Genomic DNA, 21,654 nt, shown 5'->3' on the forward strand with positions numbered 1-21,654 from the left:
CTTTAGGCGAAGTAGAGTCGGACCAAAATGCAGCGTGGTTGTTATTCATGGTTTTTTAATGAAGGAAAACTATACATGAATAAACTACAAAACAATGAAATGTGAAAACCTAAACAGTCCTACCTGGTGCAAACACAGAGACAGGAACAATCACCCACAAACACACAGTGAAACCCAGGCTACCTAAATATGGTTCCCAATCAGAGACAATGACTAACACCTGCCTCTGATTGAGAACCATATCAGGCTAGACATAGAAATAGACAAACCAGACACACAACATAGAATGCCCACCCAGCTCACGTCCTGACCAACACTAAAACAAGGAAAACACACACGAACGATGGTCAGAACGTAACACTACCACTGTTGTGTCATCTGCAAACTTGATGATCGAATTCAAGGCGTGCATGGCCATGCAGTCATGGGTGAACAGGGAGTACAGGAGGGGACTGAGCACGTACTCTTGTGTGGCCCCAAGTGTTGAGTATCAGTGAAGTGGAGATGTTGTTTCCTACCTTCAACATCTCGGGGCAGCCCTTCAGGAAGTCCAGGACTCAATCACACAAGGCAGGGTTGAGACCCAGGGCCTCAAACTTAATGATGAGCTTGGAGGGTACTATGGTGTTGAATGCTGAACTGTAGTCAATGAACAGCATTCTTACATTCCTCTTGTTTTCCTCTTGTCCAGATCGGATAGGGCAATGTGATGGCGATTGCATAATCTGTGGACCTATTGGGGCGGTATGAAAATTGTAGTGGGTCTAGGGTGACAGGTAAGGTGGAGGTGATATGATCCTTGACTAGTCTCTAAAAGCAGTTCATGATGACAGACATGAGTGCTATGGGGTGATAGTCATTCAGTTCAGTTACCTTTGCCTTCTTGGGTACAGGAACAATGGTGGCCATCTTGAAGCATGTGGGCACAGCAAACTGGGATTGTTAGAGATTGAATATTTTCATAAACACACCAGCCAACTGGTCTGCGCATGCTCTGAGGATGTGGCTAGGGATGCAGTCTGGGCCGGCAGCCTTGCGAAGGTTAACACGTTTACATGCCTTATTCACTTCGACCATGGAGAAGGAGCGGGGGGGGGCATAGTCCTTGGTAGCAGTCTGCATCGTTGGCAGTGTATTATCCTCAAAGTGGACAAAGAAGTTGTTTAGTTTGTCTGGAAGAAAGACGTGGTGTCCATGACGTGGCTGGTTTTCTTTTTGTAGTCCATGATTGCCTGTAGACCCTTCCACATTCCTCTTATTCTCACATTCCTCTTATTCTCTCACATGTCTGAGCGGTTGAATTGCAACTCTACTTATGCTGACATTTCGCTTGTTCGATTGCAGTGCGGAGGGAATAACTACACTGTTTGTATTCAGCCATATTCCCGGTTATGTTTCCGTGGTTAGATGCAGTGCGCTATCAGTTTTGCACAAATGCCGCCATCTATCCACTTTTTCTGGTTAGGGTAGGTTTTAATAGTTACAGTGGGAACAACATCTCCTATGCACTTACAGTGCCTTGCGAAAGTATTCGGCCCCCTTGAACTTTGCGACCTTTTGCCACATTTCAGGCTTCAAACATAAAGATATAAAACTGTATTTTTTTGTGAAGAATCAACAACAAGTGGGACACAATCATGAAGTGGAACGACATTTATTGGATATTTCAAACTTTTTTAACAAATCAAAAACTGGGGCGTGCAAAATTATTCAGCCCCCTTAAGTTAATACTTTGTAGCGCCACCTTTTGCTGCGATTACAGCTGTAAGTCGCTTGGGGTATGTCTCTATCAGTTTTGCACATCGAGAGACTGACATTTTTTCCCATTCCTCCTTGCAAAACAGCTCGAGCTCAGTGAGGTTGGATGGAGAGCATTTGTGAACTGCAGTTTTCAGTTCTTTCCACAGATTCTCGATTGGATTCAGGTCTGGACTTTGACTTGGCCATTCTAACACCTGGATATGTTTATTTTTGAACCATTCCATTGTAGATTTTGCTTTATGTTTTGGATCATTGTCTTGTTGGAAGACAAATCTCCGTCCCAGTCTCAGGTCTTTTGCAGACTCCATCAGGTTTTCTTCCAGAATGGTCCTGTATTTGGCTCCATCCATCTTCCCATCAATTTTAACCATCTTCCCTGTCCTTACTGAAGAAAAGCAGGCCCAAACCATGATGCTGCCACCACCATGTTTGACAGTGGGGATGGTGTGTTCAGCTGTGTTGCTTTTACGGCAAACATAACGTTTTGCATTGTTGCCAAAAAGTTCAATTTTGGTTTCATCTGACCAGAGCACCTTCTTCCACATGTTTGGTGTGTCTCCCAGGTGGCTTGTGGCAAACTTTAAACGACACTTTTTATGGATATCTTTAAGAAATGGCTTTCTTCTTGCCACTCTTCCATAAAGGCCAGATTTGTGCACTATACGACTGATTGTTGTCCTATGGACAGAGTCTCCCACCTCAGCTGTAGATCTCTGCAGTTCATCCAGAGTGATCATGGGCCTCTTGGCTTCATCTCTGATCAGTCTTCTCCTTGTTTGAGCTGAAAGTTTAGAGGGACGGCCAGGTCTTGGTAGATTTGCAGTGTAGCGAAAAAGCATTTCGCTACACTCGCATTAACATCTGCTAACCATGTGTATGTGACAAATAAAATTTGATTTGATTTGATTTGATTTGATTTTGGTCTGATACTCCTTCCATTTCAATATTATCGCTTGCACAGTGCTCCTTGGGATGTTTAAAGCTTGGGAAATCTTTTTGTATCCAAATCCGTCTTTAAACTTCTTCACAACAGTATCTCGGACCTGCCTGGTGTGTTCCTTGTTCTTCATGATGCTCTCTGCGCTTTTAACGGACCTCTGAGACTATCACAGTGCAGGTGCATTTGTACGGAGAGTTGATTACACACTGGTGGAGTGTATTTATCATCATTATTCATTTAGGTCAACATTGGATCATTCAGAGATCCCAATTTTTCAGTTTTTGATTTGTTAAAAAAGCTTGAAATATCCAATAAATGTCGTTCCACTTCATGATTGTGTCCCACTTGTTGTTGATTCTTCACAAAAAAATACAGTTTTATGTCTTTATGTTTGAAGCCTGAAATGTGGCAAAAGGTCGCAAAGTTCAAGGGGGCCGAATACTTTCGCAAGGCACTGTACTTATAAACTCACTAACTGAATTATCATATAAATCTATATTTTCCTCTGAGGCTACCCGGAACATGCCCCAGTCTGCGTGATCAAAACAATCCAGCGTTGATTCCAATTGGTCAGACCAGAGTTGAATGGTCCTAGTCACAGGTACCTCCTGTTTGAGTTTCTGCCTATAGGAGAAGAGAAGCAAAATGGAGTCGTGGTCCGATTTGCCGAATGGAGGACAGGGGACGGCCTTGTATACATCGTGGAAGTTAGAGTAGCAGTGCTCTAGAGTTCTGCCAGCCCGCGTACTACAATCGATATGCTGATAGAATTGAGGTAGCCTTGTTCTCAGATTTTCTTTGTTAAAATCCCCATCTACAATAAATGCCGCCTCCAGATATATGGTTTCCAGTTAACATAAAGTCCAGTGGAGTTCCTTGAGACCTCTCTTGGTTTTGGCTTGGTGTGGGATATATATACACAGCAGTGAGAATAACTGACGAAAATTCTCTTGCAGATAATATGGACGGCATTTGATTGGAAGGAATTCCAGGTCCGGTGAACAAAAGGACTTGAGTTCCTGTATGTGGTTACAATTGCACCATGAGTCATTAATCATGAAACAAACACCCCCGCCTTTATTCTTCCCTGAGAGATGTTTATTCCTGTTGGCAAGACGCATAAAGAATCCCGGTGGCGGTATCGACTCTGACAGCATGTCCTCAGAGAGCCATGTTTCCGTGAAACAGAGTATGTTACAATCCCGGATGCCTCTCTGGAAAGAAACCTTAGCCTTATTGTCTCTACCTTGTTATCTAGAGACTGGACATTAGCGAGTAAAATACTCTGAAGCTGTAGATGGTGTGCGCGCCTCCGAAGTCTGACCAGAGGGCGGCTCGGTCTACCTCTCCTGTGGCGACGTTGTTTTGGGTCAGCCTCTGGAAACAGTTTGAGTGCCTCGGGTAGTTCGAAGAAAGGATCCGCTTTGGGAAAGTCTTATTTCTGGTCGTAGTGCGTAATTTGACATCGCTCTGATATCTAATAGTTCTTCCCGGCTGTGTGTAATAACATTTCAGATTTTCTGGGCTAACAGTGTAAGAAATAATACATAAACAAAATACTGCATAGTTTCCTAAGGACTAGAAGCGAGGCGACCCTCTCTAGCGACGCCATCTTGCTAACGCGTAGCTGTCCTTGATCGTCGTCTATGTCTGTTGAACTCGATGGATCCATCTATGGGTAGTGGCTCGATGTAAGGCTCTGGTTGTCCACCATAGGTCACAATGTACTTCTTTGTTAGTGGGTTGGTTGTTGGAATAGATACATCACCAATGGTTGTCTAAGAGGGATCTTTCTTTCCCCTCATGTCTTTGGTCAAATTCTAGGACCACTTTTACATGCACAGCTGCAGACTGTGAATGTTTCGGGTCTCCTAGGTAAGGTTATCTTCTCGTGTAGAGGTTGAGAGCTTCAGAGTTTCTAACAATTTCAACGTGTGGACCACGGTCTCAAGTCTTTTGGTCTCGTAGTGGTCTCAATGATTCATTATTCAGGGTTCTGCTCCCAACCACTTTACACGCCAGCAGTAACCTGGCAATGTACAGGTCTCACCATTTTCAGCTTTGTAGCCACCTTTCAGGTCTGGTAGTTTTATCCATTTGTAACGTTTAGCTCATGCTATGCACGTCGGCTGGTCTGTAGAATTTTTCCGTCAAGCTGGTGTAATGTAAATTTTGTTACCGAGTCCTTTTAAGCACTCTGGGCAACACAATGTCTGTGCTCACCTGGACATGGTTACTAACTAACTGGGCACACTTATATGAAAAGCAATTATCTAATTTAGAAGGCTAAAATCACATTGCCATCTTCACCAAAGTATTTTCATATTTAATTATACATTTTATACAACATTTAGATGTAAACTTGATACATAGGCTGCTTACACTTTCAGAGTTACGGTTACTTGGATATACCATCTTCTTGTGACTCTCAAACCCGGATCCGGGAGCGTAATCATAGCCTCAAACGAATTAGCATAACGCAGTGGACATAAATCTTCCTAGAAAATCTTCCTATTCATGAAAATCACAAATGAAATATATTGAGACACAGCTTAGCCTTTTGTTAATCACACTGTCATCTCAGATTTTCTAAATATGCTTTACAGCCAACGCTAGACAAGCATTTGTGTAAGTTTATCATGGCATAATGCTATGCTAGTCTCTGCTAGCAGCAGGCAACATTTTCACGAAAATAAGAAAAGCAATCCAATTAAATAATTTACCTTTGAAGAACTTCAGATGTTTTCACTCAGGAGACTCCCAGTTAGATAGCAAATGTTCCTTTTTTCCAAAAATATTATTTTTGTTGGCGAAATAGCTCCCGTTTGTTCTTCACGTTTGGCTGAAAAATGGACCGGAAAATGCGGTCACTACAACGCCAAACTTTTTTTCCAAATTAGCTCCATAATATCGACAGAAACATGGCAAACGTTGTTTAGAATCAATCCTCAAGGTGTTTTTCACATATCTATTCGATAATATATCCGTCGGGACAATTGGTTTCTCATTAGAAGCGATTGGAATAATGTCTACCTCAGTACTCTACGCAAGATTTTCTGCGGGAGCGATCATGTGACCACTTGCTCAATGTGGTCCCTTACGGCTATTCTTCAACATAAATGCGTAAAAAGACGTCACAATGCTGTAGACACATTGGGGAATGCGTAGAAAGCGTAAATTCATTCGTAGCCCATTCACAGCCATATAAGGAGTCATTGGCATGAAGCGCTTTAAAAAAATGCGGCACTTCCTGATTGGATTTTTATCTGGGTTTCGCCTGTAACATCAGTTCTGTTGCACTCACAGACAATATCTTTGTAGTTTTGGAAACGTCAGAGTGTTTTCTATCCAAAGCTGTCAATTATACAATTATATGCATAGTCGAGCATCTTGTCGTGACAAAATATCCCGTTTAAAACGGGAACATTTTTTATCCAAAAATGAAAATACTGCCCCTAGAGTCGCAACAGGTTAATGACATCACAAAATAATAAATATGACATCATTATTCTTTAGATCCCCATGGACCATTCTTAATATTCCTATCTCATGAATATTGTTCCAACCTTCATTCTTTGGCCGTTAGAGTTTTTGGCTGCAAAGGTCTTAAGTAGACAAAGGGATTCCTTTCCCAATACTGCAGGGCAAGAAAGAGATTTATGACCCAGTGTTAAGGTGTCAAGACAGGAACAGCCCCCTGCTCCTCTTCTGTTGGAGAGAGGAGGTCTGGCAATCTCTTCAAACATTTGCCTAGCTGATGGGTCTTTTGATCCACTGTCAGGAGAGTCATGACACAGCTCTGCACATTTTGTTGTGAGCATACAGAATCAATAGACCAATTGTTTTGGTATTGCCCTCAGGTAGTATGTTTCTGGTCTCAGGTTCAGGAATGGCTGAAAAAGCATAACATTAATCTAAAATTTACCCTAGAAATAGCATTGTTCAGCGATCTAGAGAGACCTGGTAAGTCAATTACTAATACTCTTAGTAAAATTATTTATATTCAACTCGCAATCTGTGGATTCTATTCGATTAGATAGATTCAAAATGTTTGTTAAACATCACAGCATAGTTGAAAGATATATGGGGCGAAGAAACCCGAAGAATGTGGCCAGCAGAGATACAGTAGATGGGATGGGCTGAGATAAACTGAGGGTGGGGATGTGGAAATGGAGACAAGAGGGAGTGGAGTTGCTGGGCGGGGGATAGAATGACGGTCAAAGATAAAGGTAAAAAAATGAACTAATTTGGATGATTGAGCAGCAGCTCTGAGGGAAACGTGGTCTTGGAGGGCTAGTGGCCTGGCAGTTGGGAGCTTGGGCCAGTGACGGATAAGTCATTGGTTCGGGTCTCCATTTTTGACCTTGTGGGAGATTTGTCGAAGTGCCCTTTAGCAGGGCATTCACCCTGGTTGCTTCTGTGTGTCGCTCTGCATGGGTGTCATTTAAATGTTGAACGGCTTCACTACAAGTAGATTGTGTTTAAATGTACAAAAAAAAGCTTTAAAAAAAAGGGCCAGAATTCACTAACGCTCTTGTGGCTGAATGGAAGCAAGTCCTCACAGCAATGTTTCAACATCTAGTGGAAAGCCTTCCCAGAAGAGTGGAGGCTGTTATAGCAGCAAAGGGGGTACCAACTCCATATTAAACCCATGATTTTGGAATGAGATGTTCAATGAGCAAGTGTCCACATACTATATACATATATATATAGAGTGTGAACCTACCATGGACAAAGACTGACACTTGTGTTTTTGAATGTTTTTGTTCCAATGACAGAAACACAGACAACGACGGAGTACTGTTTTGGTGTGTTCGTTTCAGGTTGCCAGGGGTCCCATGTCAGCTCCAGTGGCAGCACCATTTTCATCTTGTTAAACTCGATGGAGCAGCCCAAACAATTATTACAGCCAACACAATCTAAACCAGATAAACAGCTCTCTGACCAAATGAGAATGGGGGGGGGGGGGGGGGGGGGGGGAAATCCTATTTCCCCCTGTAGCTCTTCTCATGCTATTCTTCACATTTTGCTATGAGGATGATATAACATTTTGCAGTATTAATGCAAATATCCTGCTATTCTACACATTTTGCCATGAGCCTGAGAGAAAATGTTTGTTTTAAAGCTAATTTCCTGCAATTCCACATCTTTTGCCAAGTTTGCTGGAGAGGCATTGTCACGTGTGCTCTCAGCCTCTAGGTCATCACGCTGCTCGTTAGGGCGCACACCTGTCACCAGCGTTACGCGCATAATGACACTCACCTGGACTCCATCACTTCTCTGATTTACCTACCCTTTATATGTCACTCCCTTTGGATTCTTCCCCAGTCGTCATTGTTGCTGTTTCATGTCGGTGCGCTGTTTGTGTTCCTGTTTTGTTAATTTATTTTTTAAATCTATTTACTCCCTGAACTTGCTTCCCGAATCTCTGCGTACATCATTACAGGCATTTTTGATGGCCAATCCTCTTCATTGGGAAATGTGCCGAAGTAAGTAAGTAACAACAGTGACCTACCAGGGGTGTTTTTCAGCTTTGACAGCAGTTCTGAGATGGACATCTTCTGGGCTTGAGCGATATAGCTGAGGTTCTCACTGTCCAGCACCACCAGGAATGAATGCATGGCTGTAATCAGCCGGTTCAGCACTGTTGACACAACATTCATTACTCATTAGTAAGCATTTTGCAACAACAAGCATATTTTTTTTTAGATTCAAGTAGATCTATGGACTTATTTTTTAATGGCTAGCTCAGAATATGAGCTTCCCAAAAGTTGTTTATATATACTGAATAAAAATACAAAACATGCAACAATTTCAAAGATTCTGCTGAGTTGCAGTTCATATGTGACTGCCTGGCTCAAATCGGTCTTATGTAGCAACATTTTAAATTATGTTTTTTACATTGGATAAAAGTAGAGACTCAAAGCTAGAAAATGTTATATCACACACTACAGTTGAGGAACAATGGGAAAGTAATTATGATTTGAAAGCTGATTAACTTGGAAACTTACTTTTGATAAAATGGCCTTTGAATGTTTTGGTACTACTACTGGAGAGCCCTTCTTTGTCTACACCCATTCAGGATCTTTCACACCCTCTTAAGCTATATCCCCACCCATCTCTTTATGGGTTGATCCGAGCATTCCGTACTAACATCAGTTAAGCACCCAAGCTAACTTGCTAGCTACATCCGGACACAAATGAGAGAACAGCTCACTGAACATTACTTGCCCACGCAGAGCTGGTTAGGCTGTTATGTTATCTCTGACGCTGTACGTTAAATTGTGACGTGTCATGAGGTAACGTCATGCAACTCATTATGTGTCATTCAGATTCTCTCCACCAGGTTTAGCACTTCTCTCACAAATTAAAAATAAGAAAGGGATAGGGACAGGGTAAGGGGGATACCTATAGTCAATTGTACAATTGAATGCATTCATTTTTTGCGTCATCACCGCAAGCCATCATGCCTCTCAAAAGCCGTGACAGCCGCTGTTTACTTCTGAAGATAACTTTAGCGCCACCCTAAAAACCTAATTCAAATTCGACACACACCGTCAAATAGGTATGGAATGACACATTATATAAACACTGTAGTGTTTTATTTACATTTTAGAGGCAATAAGTTGGACAGGTCGGGTGAAAAAAGCCGTTTCCCCACACAGCATATCTCTCCCTTTCACTATCACGCAGTAGGTTTCGCTTCCCCACACTCAATTTTTAAAAAGACCCAACGGAGCCTTCTTCATTACCTTCTTAAATCATGCAGAGACAAGCAGCATGCAGGTCTCATCATTGATTTTGCTGGAAATGGGAGAAAGTGCTTTATAATTGTATTCATATTACAGTTGACCTGGCCGCTAAAATAAGGTCAATTGTATGGAACAGTGTGAAGTACAAAACTTCTGTAGCTACCGTTAGCTACTTACAGTTAGAATTGAGAAAACACCCCACCATTTTACTTGCCAAAGCAGAGCTGGTTAGGCTGTTTTCATGTTATCAAGAGTGTTGGTGAATGTAACTGTGCTGATGGCAACAATAAGCTACAACTAGCCAAGTAAATGGCTCTGAGATACGAATAATAAGATCATACACATAACGTTAGCTAGTGAGCCAGCAGTACACTTTAACTTGAAATGAAACCACTTTCTGTCAAAATTAGAAATGTGTAATACCCGTATACATCATGGACGGATGCCATGGTTTCCCTTAGTTTGAAGATGTAATTCGGAGACACGTCCATCCTAGTCCATAATTAGGGCTCCCGAGTGGGGCAGCGGTCTAAGGCACTGCATCTCATTGCAATATGTGTCACTGCAGTCTCTGGTTCTAGGGTGACACACAATTGGCCCAGTGTTGGCTGGGGTAGGCCGTCATTGTCAATAAGAATTTGTTCTTAACTGACTTGCCTAGTTAAATAAAAAATACAAAAAAGCTATCATACTCAAATTCCACTGATTTCAAAACTCGGTCCTCCAGAAAGTGGAGAGAAACACTTATGCCGTTTTACTCCACGACACCTTTCGATATCCTTTCAAAAAAAGCTGCATTAGACATGATTACTAGACATAGTGACCAGCTCAAATAGACAGAAGTGTGCTATATGGCAGACCAATCCAAACTCATCTCCAGCCCACTCATTTTCTCAGCCAATCATGGCTAGAGGGAAGGTTGCTGGCTTTTTCTGTTGATCGTAATTTAACGATTTTATTCGTATTTACAGATGGCATACACGTTTGTTATGAAGGCACATGAAATTCACATGTTCGAGAAAACATTTCTGCCCCTCAAAAAAATTTATTTAAAAAAGTTTATGTTCAAAAGGCTCTTCTGTGAAATGGTGACCCTAGTTTCCTGAAACGTATCACATATAAGGAAATCAGTCAATTGAAAAAAAATCATTGGATTTCACGACTGGTAATACACATCTGTGGTATTGCGTTGTGTGACAAAACTGCACATTTTAGACTGGTCTTTTATTGTCCCCAGCACAAAGTGCACCTGTGTAATGATCATGCTGTTTAATCGGCTTCTTGATATGTCACACCTTTCAAGTGGATGGATTATCTTGGAAAATGAGAAATGCTCACTAACTGGGATGCAAACAAATTTGTGGACAAAATTAGAGATAAACACAGTTTTTGTGCTTATGTAAAATTTCTGTAATCTTTTATTTCAGCTCATGAAACATGGGACCAACACTACATGCTGCATTTAAATTTTTTGTTCAGATCAGTCTTTTCGGGAGCCCAGATAATTTATTTATAAATTCCATAATTGGCTGGATTGGTAGTTGCATTTCCCAAGGGATCCGTAGTGCAACATAGCTGACGTAAGTTGTAACTAGAAAAAAGTAGTTGCCTGGTAAATTAAAACTAGCCTTTTTTGTTGGTTAGTCCCTGCCCATTTCGGCCGTATGCTTTTTTTTGGTTCCAAGTGTTCTACACCCCTGGACGTCAACAAGGACTAGAACCTTCTAAACCTTCTGAAAGCCAGGGCCGTATTCATAAAGCCTCAGAGTAGCAGTGCTGATCTAGGATCAGGTCTTTCCTGTCCATATAATCTTATTTATTATGATCAATCAAAAAGGAAAAAGTGGTCCTAGATCAGCTCTCTGTTTTATGAATATGGATCCTGGAAAACCAAAATCCATATGAACAGAGAATTTTTTTTCTCATATCCTCGCTTCTGTTACGTCAAGGTCAAAGCTTGTGAATGTGTCTACACAGAAAGTGGTTTGATTTGAAGAGTTGTTTTGGCATTCCACTGAATTTCATGTTCCCTCCTAATTTGCTAAACATCCTTTACTAGAGAAGGAATGACTCCCTTAATGAGGTTAGTGCAGATTCAAGATTCCAAATAGAGAAGCAAAGCTTAACCAATTAACCTCTTATGACATTCAACAAAATACCTTTCAGTACAGACAGTAGACTACATTGAAAATGCTTTTTAGTCAAGGACTAGGCTTATTCTGTGACTGGGGAAACTGACCCTCATAGTATAGGCATACCGTATGTGGCCAAACACAAATAGACTCAATAAGATGTCAATATAAGAGCTATGTGAATATGCGATAATCATGTATGTGTGATGATTACTTTTTTTATGTGTAGAAGAGCGTAAAAGGGAATAGATCAGTGCTACTGTTCTAGCCCCACAGTGAGGGCCCAGTTCTGCAGCCTGCAGTAGTCCCATTATCTCTACTTGTTACCAAAAAGAGAAAATGATGGGAGGGACTCGGGGCCTTTCTACTCTGTAATGCCACTGCAACATTGACCACATAAAACATGTGATGTCCTCAATGGTCTCTAAATGGCGCCATGAAAATAACTCTTTAGTGCCTGGGCGGCATTGAGGACTTGTCTTGAATGAAGCCCTCTCACTCACGAGCTCAGTTGTTTTTTATTAATTCATCACTCCAGTCAGGTACACAGAGAAACATAGTGGGAATTACATAGAGACCAAAGACATGCAGGGCAATCAGCATTTCCCCCCTGTTTACTCACTCGCTCACTCTCTTCACCTCTTCTATGTGCTTGTCTTCTTTTAGGAATAAATTATTTACAATGATGCTTCACTTCATGTCTCCCAACTTTGCCAGCAGCCCTTTAGTCAAAAAACATTGTTATTGAAAGAATATACCTGCATAATATAGTAATAGTCTTTAATTAAAAGGAGACAAATTGACCCTTCAATGTGGTATTACTACTAACCCTTTGAGATAAAGGACTTCTATTGTTACCTCACTTGTTTGAACTGCACATAGCAACCTTCAGACTCGACAGATTTGACAAGAAAGCGCTAAAGCCTAGTCACTAAACAAATACTGTCTGTTAAACTGATGGCAATGTTAAGCTGTGATGGCAAACAAAGAATGTTCAAAGTAGGTGACCATTAGTTTCTAACCAAACAGAGAGACCATTGACAGATACAGTGCCTTGCGAAAGTATTCGGCCCCCTTGAACTTTGCGACCTTTTGCCACATTTCAGGCTTCAAACATAAAGATATAAAACTGTATTTTTTTGTGAAGAATCAACAACAAGTGGGACACAATCATGAAGTGGAACGACATTTATTGGATATTTCAAACTTTTTCAACAAATCAAAAACTGAAAAATTGGGCGTGCAAAGTTATTCAGCCCCCTTCAGTTAATACTTTGTAGCGCCACCTTTTGCTGCGATTACAGCTGTAAGTCGCTTGGGTTATGTCTCTATCAGTTTTGCACATTGAGAGACTGATATTTCTTCCCATTCCTCCTTGCAAAACAGCTCGAGCTCAGTGCGGTTGGATGGAGAGCATTTGTGAACAGCAGTTTTCAGTTCTTTCCACAGATTCTCGATTGGATTCAGGTCTGGACTTTGACTTGGCCATTCTAACACCTGGATATGTTTATTTTTGAACCATTCCATTGTAGATTTTGCTTTATGTTTTGGATCATTGTCTTGTTGGAAGACAAATCTCCGTCCCAGTCTCAGGTCTTTTGCAGACTCCATCAGGTTTTCTTCCAGAATGGTCCTGTATTTGGCTCCATCCATCTTCCCATCAATTTTAACCATCTTCCCTGTCCCTGCTGAAGAAAAGCAGGCCCAAACCATGATGCTGCCACCACCATGTTTGACAGTGGGGATGGTGTGTTCAGCTGTGTTGCTTTTACGCCAAACATAACGTTTTGCATTGTTGCCAAAAAGTTCAATTTTGGTTTCATCTGACCAGAGCACCTTCTTCCACATGTTTGGTGTGTCTCCCAGGTGGCTTGTGGCAAACTTTAAACAACACTTTTTATGGATATCTTTAAGAAATGGCTTTCTTCTTGCCACTCTTCCATAAAGGCCAGATTTGTGCAATATACGACTGATTGTTGTCCTATGGACAGAGTCTCCCACCTCAGCTGTAGATCTCTGCAGTTCATCCAGAGTGATCATGGGCCTCTTGGCTGCATCTCTGATCAGTATTCTCCTTGTATGAGCTGAAAGTTTAGAGGGACGGCCAGGTCTTGGTAGATTTGCAGTGGTCTGATACTCCTTCCATTTCAATATTATCGCTTGCACAGTGCTCCTTGGGATGTTTAAAGCTTGGGAAATCTTTTTGTATCCAAATCCGGCTTTAAACTTCTTCACAACAGTATCTCGGACCTGCCTGGTGTGTTCCTTGTTCTTCATGATGCTCTCTGCGCTTTTAACGGACCTCTGAGACTATCACAGTGCAGGTGCATTTATACGGAGACTTGATTACACACAGGTGGATTGTATTTATCATCATTAGTCATTTAGGTCAACATTGGATCATTCAGAGATCCTCACTGAACTTCTGGAGAGAGTTTGCTGCACTGAAAGTAAAGGGGCTGAATAATTTTGCACGCCCAATTTTTCAGTTTTTGATTTGTTAAAAAAGTTTGAAATATCCAATAAATGTCGTTCCACTTCATGATTGTGTCCCACTTCTTGTTGATTCTTCTCAAAAAAATACAGTTTTATATCTTTATGTTTGAAGCCTGAAATGTGGCAAAAGGTCGCAAAGTTCAAGGGGGCCGAATACTTTCGCCAGGCACTGTATGTTAAATCAGATGTGCTAAATCAGTGGACTCATTATACAGAAGTAAAGTTTTTCAAGAGGGAGCTTTTCAACTATTTATTAGCAAAACTAAATTTGCTTAAACCAGTAGCATTTTCCACATTTCAAAAATGCCTGAGACACCCACTCCAAAATGTGAAGGAAGTGGCTAAAGCTATGGTAGGGTACTGAACATGTTGTTGATGTAAAGCTATCAAAAGACTTAACTGGTGACAAGAGTTCCTGATCTGTTGTGCCTAGTATGTAAATGGCTCTCCTCTGTGTTGGGGTTGTGTGTGCTCTTGAAGGAAAGTCTGTTGTGGAGAGGCTTGTTTTCCTTTTTATCCAGTGGTGACCAAGTAAGTCAGTCAGTCAGTCAGTCAGTCTGTCAGTCGTGGAGAGGCTTGTTTTCCTTTTTATCCAGTGGTGACCAGATAATGGCAGCAATGAGATGGAAGAAGGAAAGTGTGGAAGAAAAATCTGCTCTAATAGCATTGGGTGAGTGGTGAAAGAGAGGCAGGCCATGTGCCTGGTCGGTATGTAATATTATCCATGGTGTCATTTTATTTCCAATCACGTTTTGGAGCATTGGAAGCTAAAGAAAAGGACTATTAAAACAAATTGCTTTAATACTTCTCAGGAACTCGCTGAGAAGTGAAATGGGACAGACTTTAACCTTAAAATCTCTGTAGATTTCATAGTGGTGGGAAAAAAGAGGAGGGTATTATTTCCTACTGATTTTCTTCCGCTATTAAATAGGCTACATTGCATGATAAAAGCCACAAAGTCATAAAGCCTCACGGAAAAAACACATCGATTCAGGGGAACTTGCAGGAGGTCTTTCTTTTTTACTTCCATGGTGTCAATAAAACTTCCTGCATTAGCCAGTGAGTAAAGTGGCACTAAATTGATAGAAGACAAAATAGATAGATTGATGGACTGATAGATTATTAACTGATGGCCTAGTAAAACAGGCCCAGTGCTGCGCACTGATGTTGAACAAGAAGAAAGGAGCTCTATCACATTACTATTTGCAACATTTTGTAGCTTTGCAGTTGTACCGTTCGCGCACAACCGAAAATGCACAACCTGGAAAATATTTCAACATTTATCTAATATCTGATATAAGTGATATGTCAATAATACATAATAGGCTAATACATTATATCCCAATTAGTTAGCCTAATTGATTAATTAACACAAAATATTATACATTTATTTAAAGCCTAAACATCATGTAAGGCAGGCTAGATGTTAGTAAAAATGGATAAAACTTGTAGAGAATTTACTAGAAAGTTTAAGTCACATAAAATTAATTATGACGTGAGACTAGGCTTGGAGCCTAGTGATCTTACAAAAAAATCGGAGCAGCAAATGACCATGTCTAGATATTGCTGAAACATTATTTTGCTTGAAAGTAGTCTTGCCTTGCTATCCCACTGATGTTCCTTCAGCTTACCTTTTTGTTTGTCCATCCCTAGCAATGCTCAAAGCGTCACTGAGAAGTTTATTTATTTTCCTAATGTTATATAGTTGTCCAATATGAGCTGCAGTTCTTCTCTCTGATGACAACAATCTCAGCTTGAGGTTCTGTAGGTTGAGGTGGTGAGAGTAGTCTAGTCAACATTCAACTCAACTCGTTGTCCAGTACGGACCATAAGAAAACTCACTCCCCTTTGCACAATTTCAAAAATAAACATAAAGCGACCCCTAGGGACGGGGGCCACTGGTGGGGAAGTGGTGTTTGTGGTGTGTGGTAGTAAGTAAAGACCAGACAGAAAAACTTTTGCTCTATAGATATAGCCTACACAAATATAGAAGATGCATTTTCCTCAAACAAAAATATTTAGTAATACTTTATTTGGATAGTCCATCTATAGATGCTCTACATACTATCTACACAGTATCATTAACATTTCAACTATTTACTAACCCTACCCTAACCATTACCCTAACCCTTATTCTAAACCTAACCCAAACCCTAACTTAACCTCAACAAGCAGTCGCTTATCAGCAGATAGTTTGTTATTGGCATGACCATTTGTAGAGCATCTACAGATGGACTATCCAGACTATCCACACAACATTTTTTCTTGAGACTTGTCGAAGTTTGGTAGCCAAGGTGTACACATCGGTGATTGGTCAACAATAGGGCTTCCTCAATTAAGTGTTTGTTGTTATTTAATTACAGATGACTAGTTTTCATGGAGTTTTTCATTTGAGAAATACTACACCAAACATCTTAGTAAGATGTAAAATTGAGCGACTTCAGAATGTATTACTGATTTCTTGAGTTCTCTTAGATTAATTCTGACTATTTTGAGGAAGTGTACTTGTTGCTATGGTGTCTTAATTGTATTTATTTATTGACCCTTTTTTCATCTATCCATTGACCCTTACTAGTGTCTCAGTTTATGCCTCTGAAAAAATATCACCACAGTGTGATGCTGCCACCACCATGCTTCACCGTAGGGATGGTGCCAGTTTTCCTCTAGATGTGACACTTAGCATTCAGGCCAAAGAGTTCAATCTTGGTTTCCTCAGACCAGAGAATATTGTTTCAGTTGGTCTGAGAGTTCTTTAGGTGCTTTTTGGCAAACTCCAAGAGGGTTGTCATGTGCCTTTTCCTGAGGAGTGGCTTCCATCTGGCCACTACCATTAAGGGGATCCCGAGTGAGATAAACCGGGGCCTCCCACTCCTCTTTCTATTCTGGTTAGAGCCAGTTTGCGCTGTTCTGTGAAGGCAGTAATAAACAGCGTTGTACGAGATCTTCTTGGCAATTTCTCGCATGGAATAGCCTTCATTTATCAGAACAAGAATAGACTGATGAGTTTCAAAAGAAAATGCTTTGTTTCTGCCAATTTTTGGCCTGTAATCGAACCAGCAAAATGCTGATGCTCCAGATACTCAACTAGTCTAAAGAAGGCCAGTTTTATTGCTTCTTTAATCATCAGAACAGTTTTCAGCTGTGCTAACATAATTGTAAAAGGTTTTTTTAATGATCAATTAGCCTTTTAAAAGGATAAACTTGGATTAGCTAACACAATGTGCCATTGAAACACAGGAGTGATGGTTGCTGATAATCGGCTGTTTGCCCATGTAGATATTCCATTAAAAATTAGCCGTTCCTAGCTACAATAGTCATTTACAACATTAACAATGTCTACACTGTATTTCTGATCAATTTGATGTTATTTTAATTAACAAAATATGTGCTTTTCTTTCAAAAACAAGAACATTTCTTAGTGACCCCAAACTTTTGAACAGTGGTGTATGTATGTCTGAGTCGTGTGTATAGGTGGCAGGGAAGTCAGGCACAGGAGAATCATGGTGTTATTTAATACCAATAAATGAAACATACTTCAAACACTAAATGTAACAATAAACAAAGTGGGTACGAGGACACGTCGCGCACCATTACAAAACAACTCTGAATAACAAGCAATCTCTGACAAAGACATGAGGGGAAACAGAGGGTTAAATGCACAACAGGTAATGAATGGGATTGAAACAAGGTGTGTAGGAAGACAAGACGAAACCAATGGAAAATGAAAAAAAAACTGGGTTCTGTCCTCCACCGGAACCCAGTATCTCTCCTCCCGACCGTACCCCTCCCAGTCCACAAGGTACTGAAGGCCCCTCGCCCGACGTCTCGAATCTTAGATGGATCGAACGGAGTAACATCCCGCACTTCAGCCACCTGGAGCGGGCCAGCCACCACCGGCATGAGGAGAGACACATGGAACGAGGGGTTAATCAGTAGGGTAGCTGTAACCTATAACATGCCTCGTTCACTCTCCTCAGGACTTTAAACGGCCCCACAAACCGTGGACCCAGCTTCCGGCAGGGCAGGCGGATGGTCAGGTTTCGGGTTGAGAGTCAGGCCCTGTCCCCTGGTGCGAACACCGGGGCCTCTCTGCGGTGACGGTCTGCGCCAAACTTTCTGCCGCAGTATGGCGCGCTGAAGGTGGACGTGGACAGCCTCCCAGGTTTCCTCCGCGCACCGGAACCAATTGTCCACCAGAACCGGCTGATACCCTAATACACATTGAAAGGGAGAAAGGTTAGTGGAGGAGTGGCGTAGCGAGTTCTGGGCCATCTCTGCCCAGGGCATGAACTTAGCCCACTCCTCCGGCCGGTCCTGGCAATAAGATCGCAGAAACCTACCCACATCCTGGTTAACCCTCTCCACCTGCCCATAACTCTCGGGGTGAAAACCTGAGGTAAGGCTGACCGAGACCCCCAGACGTTCCATGAACGCCTTCCAGACCCTTGATGTGAACTGGGGACCCCGATCAGACACTATATCCTCAGGCACCCCATAATGCCGGAAAATGTGTGTAAACAGGGCCTCCGCAGTTTGTAAGGCCATGGGGAGACCGGGCAAAGGGAGGAGACGACAGGACTTAGAAAAACTATCCACAACGACCAGGATCGGGGTGTTACCCTGTGAAGGTGGAAGATCAGTTAAAAAATCCACCGACGGGGCCGTTGTGGAACGAGTAAGGGTTGTAACTTACCTCTGGGCAGGTGTCTAGGAGCCTTGCACTGGGCGCACACTGAGCAGGAGGAAACATAAATCCTCACATCCTTAGCTAAAGTGGGCCACCAGTACCTCCCATCAAGACAGCGCACCGTCCGACCTATCCCAGGATGACCAGAGGAGGGTGACGTGTGGGCCCAATAGATCAGTCGGTCGCGGACAACAGACGCCCAGCTGGACATTGAGGGGGAGAGGGCTCTGTACGTGACGCCTATTTAATGTCCGCGTCCAACTCCCACACTACCAGCACCACCAAGCAAGAAGCTGGGAGTATGGGAGTGGGATCCATGGACCACTCTGTGTCATACAGCCGGGACAGTGAGTCTGCCTTAACGTTCTGGGAGCCTGGTCTGTAAGAGAGGGTAAACACAAAACGAGTGAAAAACATGGCCCAACTTGCCTGACGAGGATTCAGTCTCCTCGCCTCCCGGATGTACTCCAGATTGCGATGGTCAGTCCAGATGAGAAAAGGGTGTTTAGCCACCTCAAGCCAATGTCTCCATGCCTTCAAAGCTTTTACGACAGCCAACAGCTCCCGGTCTCCCACATCATAGTTTCGCTGCGCCGGGCTGAGCTTCTTCGAAAAGAAGGCACAGGGGGCGGAGCCTCAGTGGCGTACCCGAGCGCTGAGAGAGCACTGCTCCTATCCCAGCTTTGGATGCGTCCACCTCCACTATGAATGGAAAAGAGGGATCCGGATGTGCCAACACAGGAACCAAGGTAAACAGAGCCTTCAGGTGCCTAAAAGCCCTGTTCGCCTCAGCCGAACACTGCAAGCGCACCTGGCCCCCCTTTAGCAGTGAGGTAATGGGAGCAGCAACCTGACCAAAACCCCGGATAAACCTCCGGTAGTAGTTGGCAAACCCTAAGAATCGCTGCACCTCCATTAACTTGGTGGGAGTCGGCCAATTACACACGGCTGCAATATGGTCGCTCTCCATCTCCACTCCTGACGTGGAAATCAAATGCCCTAGGAAGGAGATGGATTGTTGGAAGAACAAGCATTTCTCAGCTATGACATATAGATCATGCTCCAACAGGCGACCAAGCACTTTGCGCACCAGGGACACATGCTCGGCGCGTGTAGCGGAGTATATCAGGATATCATCGATATACACCACTACACCCTGCCCATGCAGGTCTCTGAAAATCTTGTCTACAAATGTTTGGAAGACTGATGGAGTATTCAACAACCCATATGGCATGACGAGGTACTCATAATGACCTGAGGTAGTGCTAAATGCCGTCTTCCACTCGTCTCCCTTCCGAATACTGAGATCCAGTTTAGTGAAGAAGCGCGCCCCGTGCATTGACTCAATCGCTGTAGCGATAAGAGGTAGCGGGTAACTATACAGTGGGGCAAAAAAGTATTTAGTCAGCCACCAATTGTGCAAGTTCTCCCACTTAAAAAGATGAGAGAGGCCTGTAATTTTCATCATAGGTACACTTCAACAGACAAAATGAGAAAAAAAATCCAGAAAATAACATTGAAGGATTTTTTATTAATTTATTTGCAAAATAAGTATTTGGTCACCTAAAAACAAACAAGATATCTGGCTCTGACAGACCTGTAACCTCTTCTTTAAGAGGCTCCTCTTGTAACGGTTCTCTTGTTGTGAAGTAGAGGCGGACCAAAACGCAGCGTGGTGGTTATTCATTGTATTTTAATGAAGACACTATACATGAATAAACTAACGAAAACAAGAAACGTGAGAACTCAAAACAGCCCTATCTGGTGCAAACACAAAGACAGGAACAATCACCCACAAACACACAGTGAAACCCAGGCTACCTAAGTATGATTCTCAATCAGAGACAACTAATGACACCTGCCTCTGATTGAGAACCATACTAGGCCGAAACATAGAAATACCCAAATCATAGAAAAACAAACATAGACTGCCCACCCAACTCACGCCCTGACCATACTAAATAAATACGAAATAAAGGTCAGAACGTGACACCTCTGTCCTCCACTCGTTACCTGTATTAATGGCAACTGTTTTGAACTTGTTATCAGTATAAAAGACACCTGTCCACAACCTCAAACACTCACACTCCAAACTCCACTATGGCCAAGACCAAAGAGCTGTCCAAGGACACCAGAAACACAATTGTAGACCTGCACCAGGCTGGGAAGACTGAATCTGCAATAGGTAAGCAGCTTGGTTTGAAGAAATCAACTGTGGGAGCAATTATTAGGGAATGGAAGACATAAGACCACTGATAATCTCCCTCGATCTGGGGCTCCACGCAAGATCTCACCCCGTGGGGTCAAAATGATCACAAGGACGGTGAGCAAAAATCCCAGAACCACACGGGGGGACCTAGTGAATGACCTGCAGAGAGCTGGGACCAAAGTAACAAAGCCTACCATCAGTAACACACTACGTCGCCAGGGACTCAAATCCTGCAGTGCCAGACGTGTCCCCCTGCTTAAGCCAGTACATGTCCAGGCCCGTCTGAAGTTTGCTAGAGAGCATTTGGATGATCCAGAAGAAGATTGGGAGAATGTCATATGGTCAGATGAAACCAAAATAGTACTTTTTGGTAAAAACTCAACTCGTGTTTGGAGGACAAAGAATGCTGAGTTGCATCCAAAGAACCATACCTACTGTGAAGCATGGGGTTGGAAACCTCATGCTTTGGGGCTGTTTTTCTGCAAAGGGACCAGGACGACTGATCCGTGTAAAGGAAAGAATGAATGGGGCCATGTATCGTGAGATTTTGAGTGAAAACCTCCTTCCATCAGCAAGGGCATTGAAGATAAAACGTGGCTGGGTCTTTCAGCATGACAATGATCCCAAACACACCGCCCGGGCAACGAAGGAGTGGCTTCGTAAGAAGCATTTCAAGG

The 21,654-nt window shown here is 42.4% G+C and overlaps 1 protein-coding gene across 3 annotated transcripts in view; it reads right to left on the reverse strand.

Annotated features, from left to right (window-relative positions):
• The window catches only part of LOC110508302 (actin filament-associated protein 1-like 2), a 47,811-nt gene extending 31,907 nt beyond the window's left edge, over nucleotides 1–15,904 (reverse strand). Inside the window, exons 1-2 of one of the 3 annotated variants that reach the window (XR_005040271.1) lie at nucleotides 15,713–15,904; nucleotides 8,217–8,345 (exon numbers count right to left, since the gene is read on the reverse strand). Coding sequence is in view for 2 of the 3 variants with exons in the window: in XM_036966897.1 (XP_036822792.1) it covers nucleotides 8,217–8,345; nucleotides 15,713–15,728 (145 nt within the window). In the remaining variant the exon portion in view is untranslated. Of the gene's footprint in view, nucleotides 1–8,216; nucleotides 8,346–12,207; nucleotides 12,291–15,712 lie in introns of those variants that run through there. The other 2 variants (XM_036966897.1, XM_036966898.1) reach the window with 2 other exon arrangements.
• Nucleotides 15,905–21,654: the final 5,750 nt, after the last annotated feature.

This window comes from Oncorhynchus mykiss, chromosome 28 (assembly GCF_013265735.2).
Source record: "Oncorhynchus mykiss isolate Arlee chromosome 28, USDA_OmykA_1.1, whole genome shotgun sequence".
NCBI lineage: Eukaryota > Metazoa > Chordata > Actinopteri > Salmoniformes > Salmonidae > Oncorhynchus > Oncorhynchus mykiss.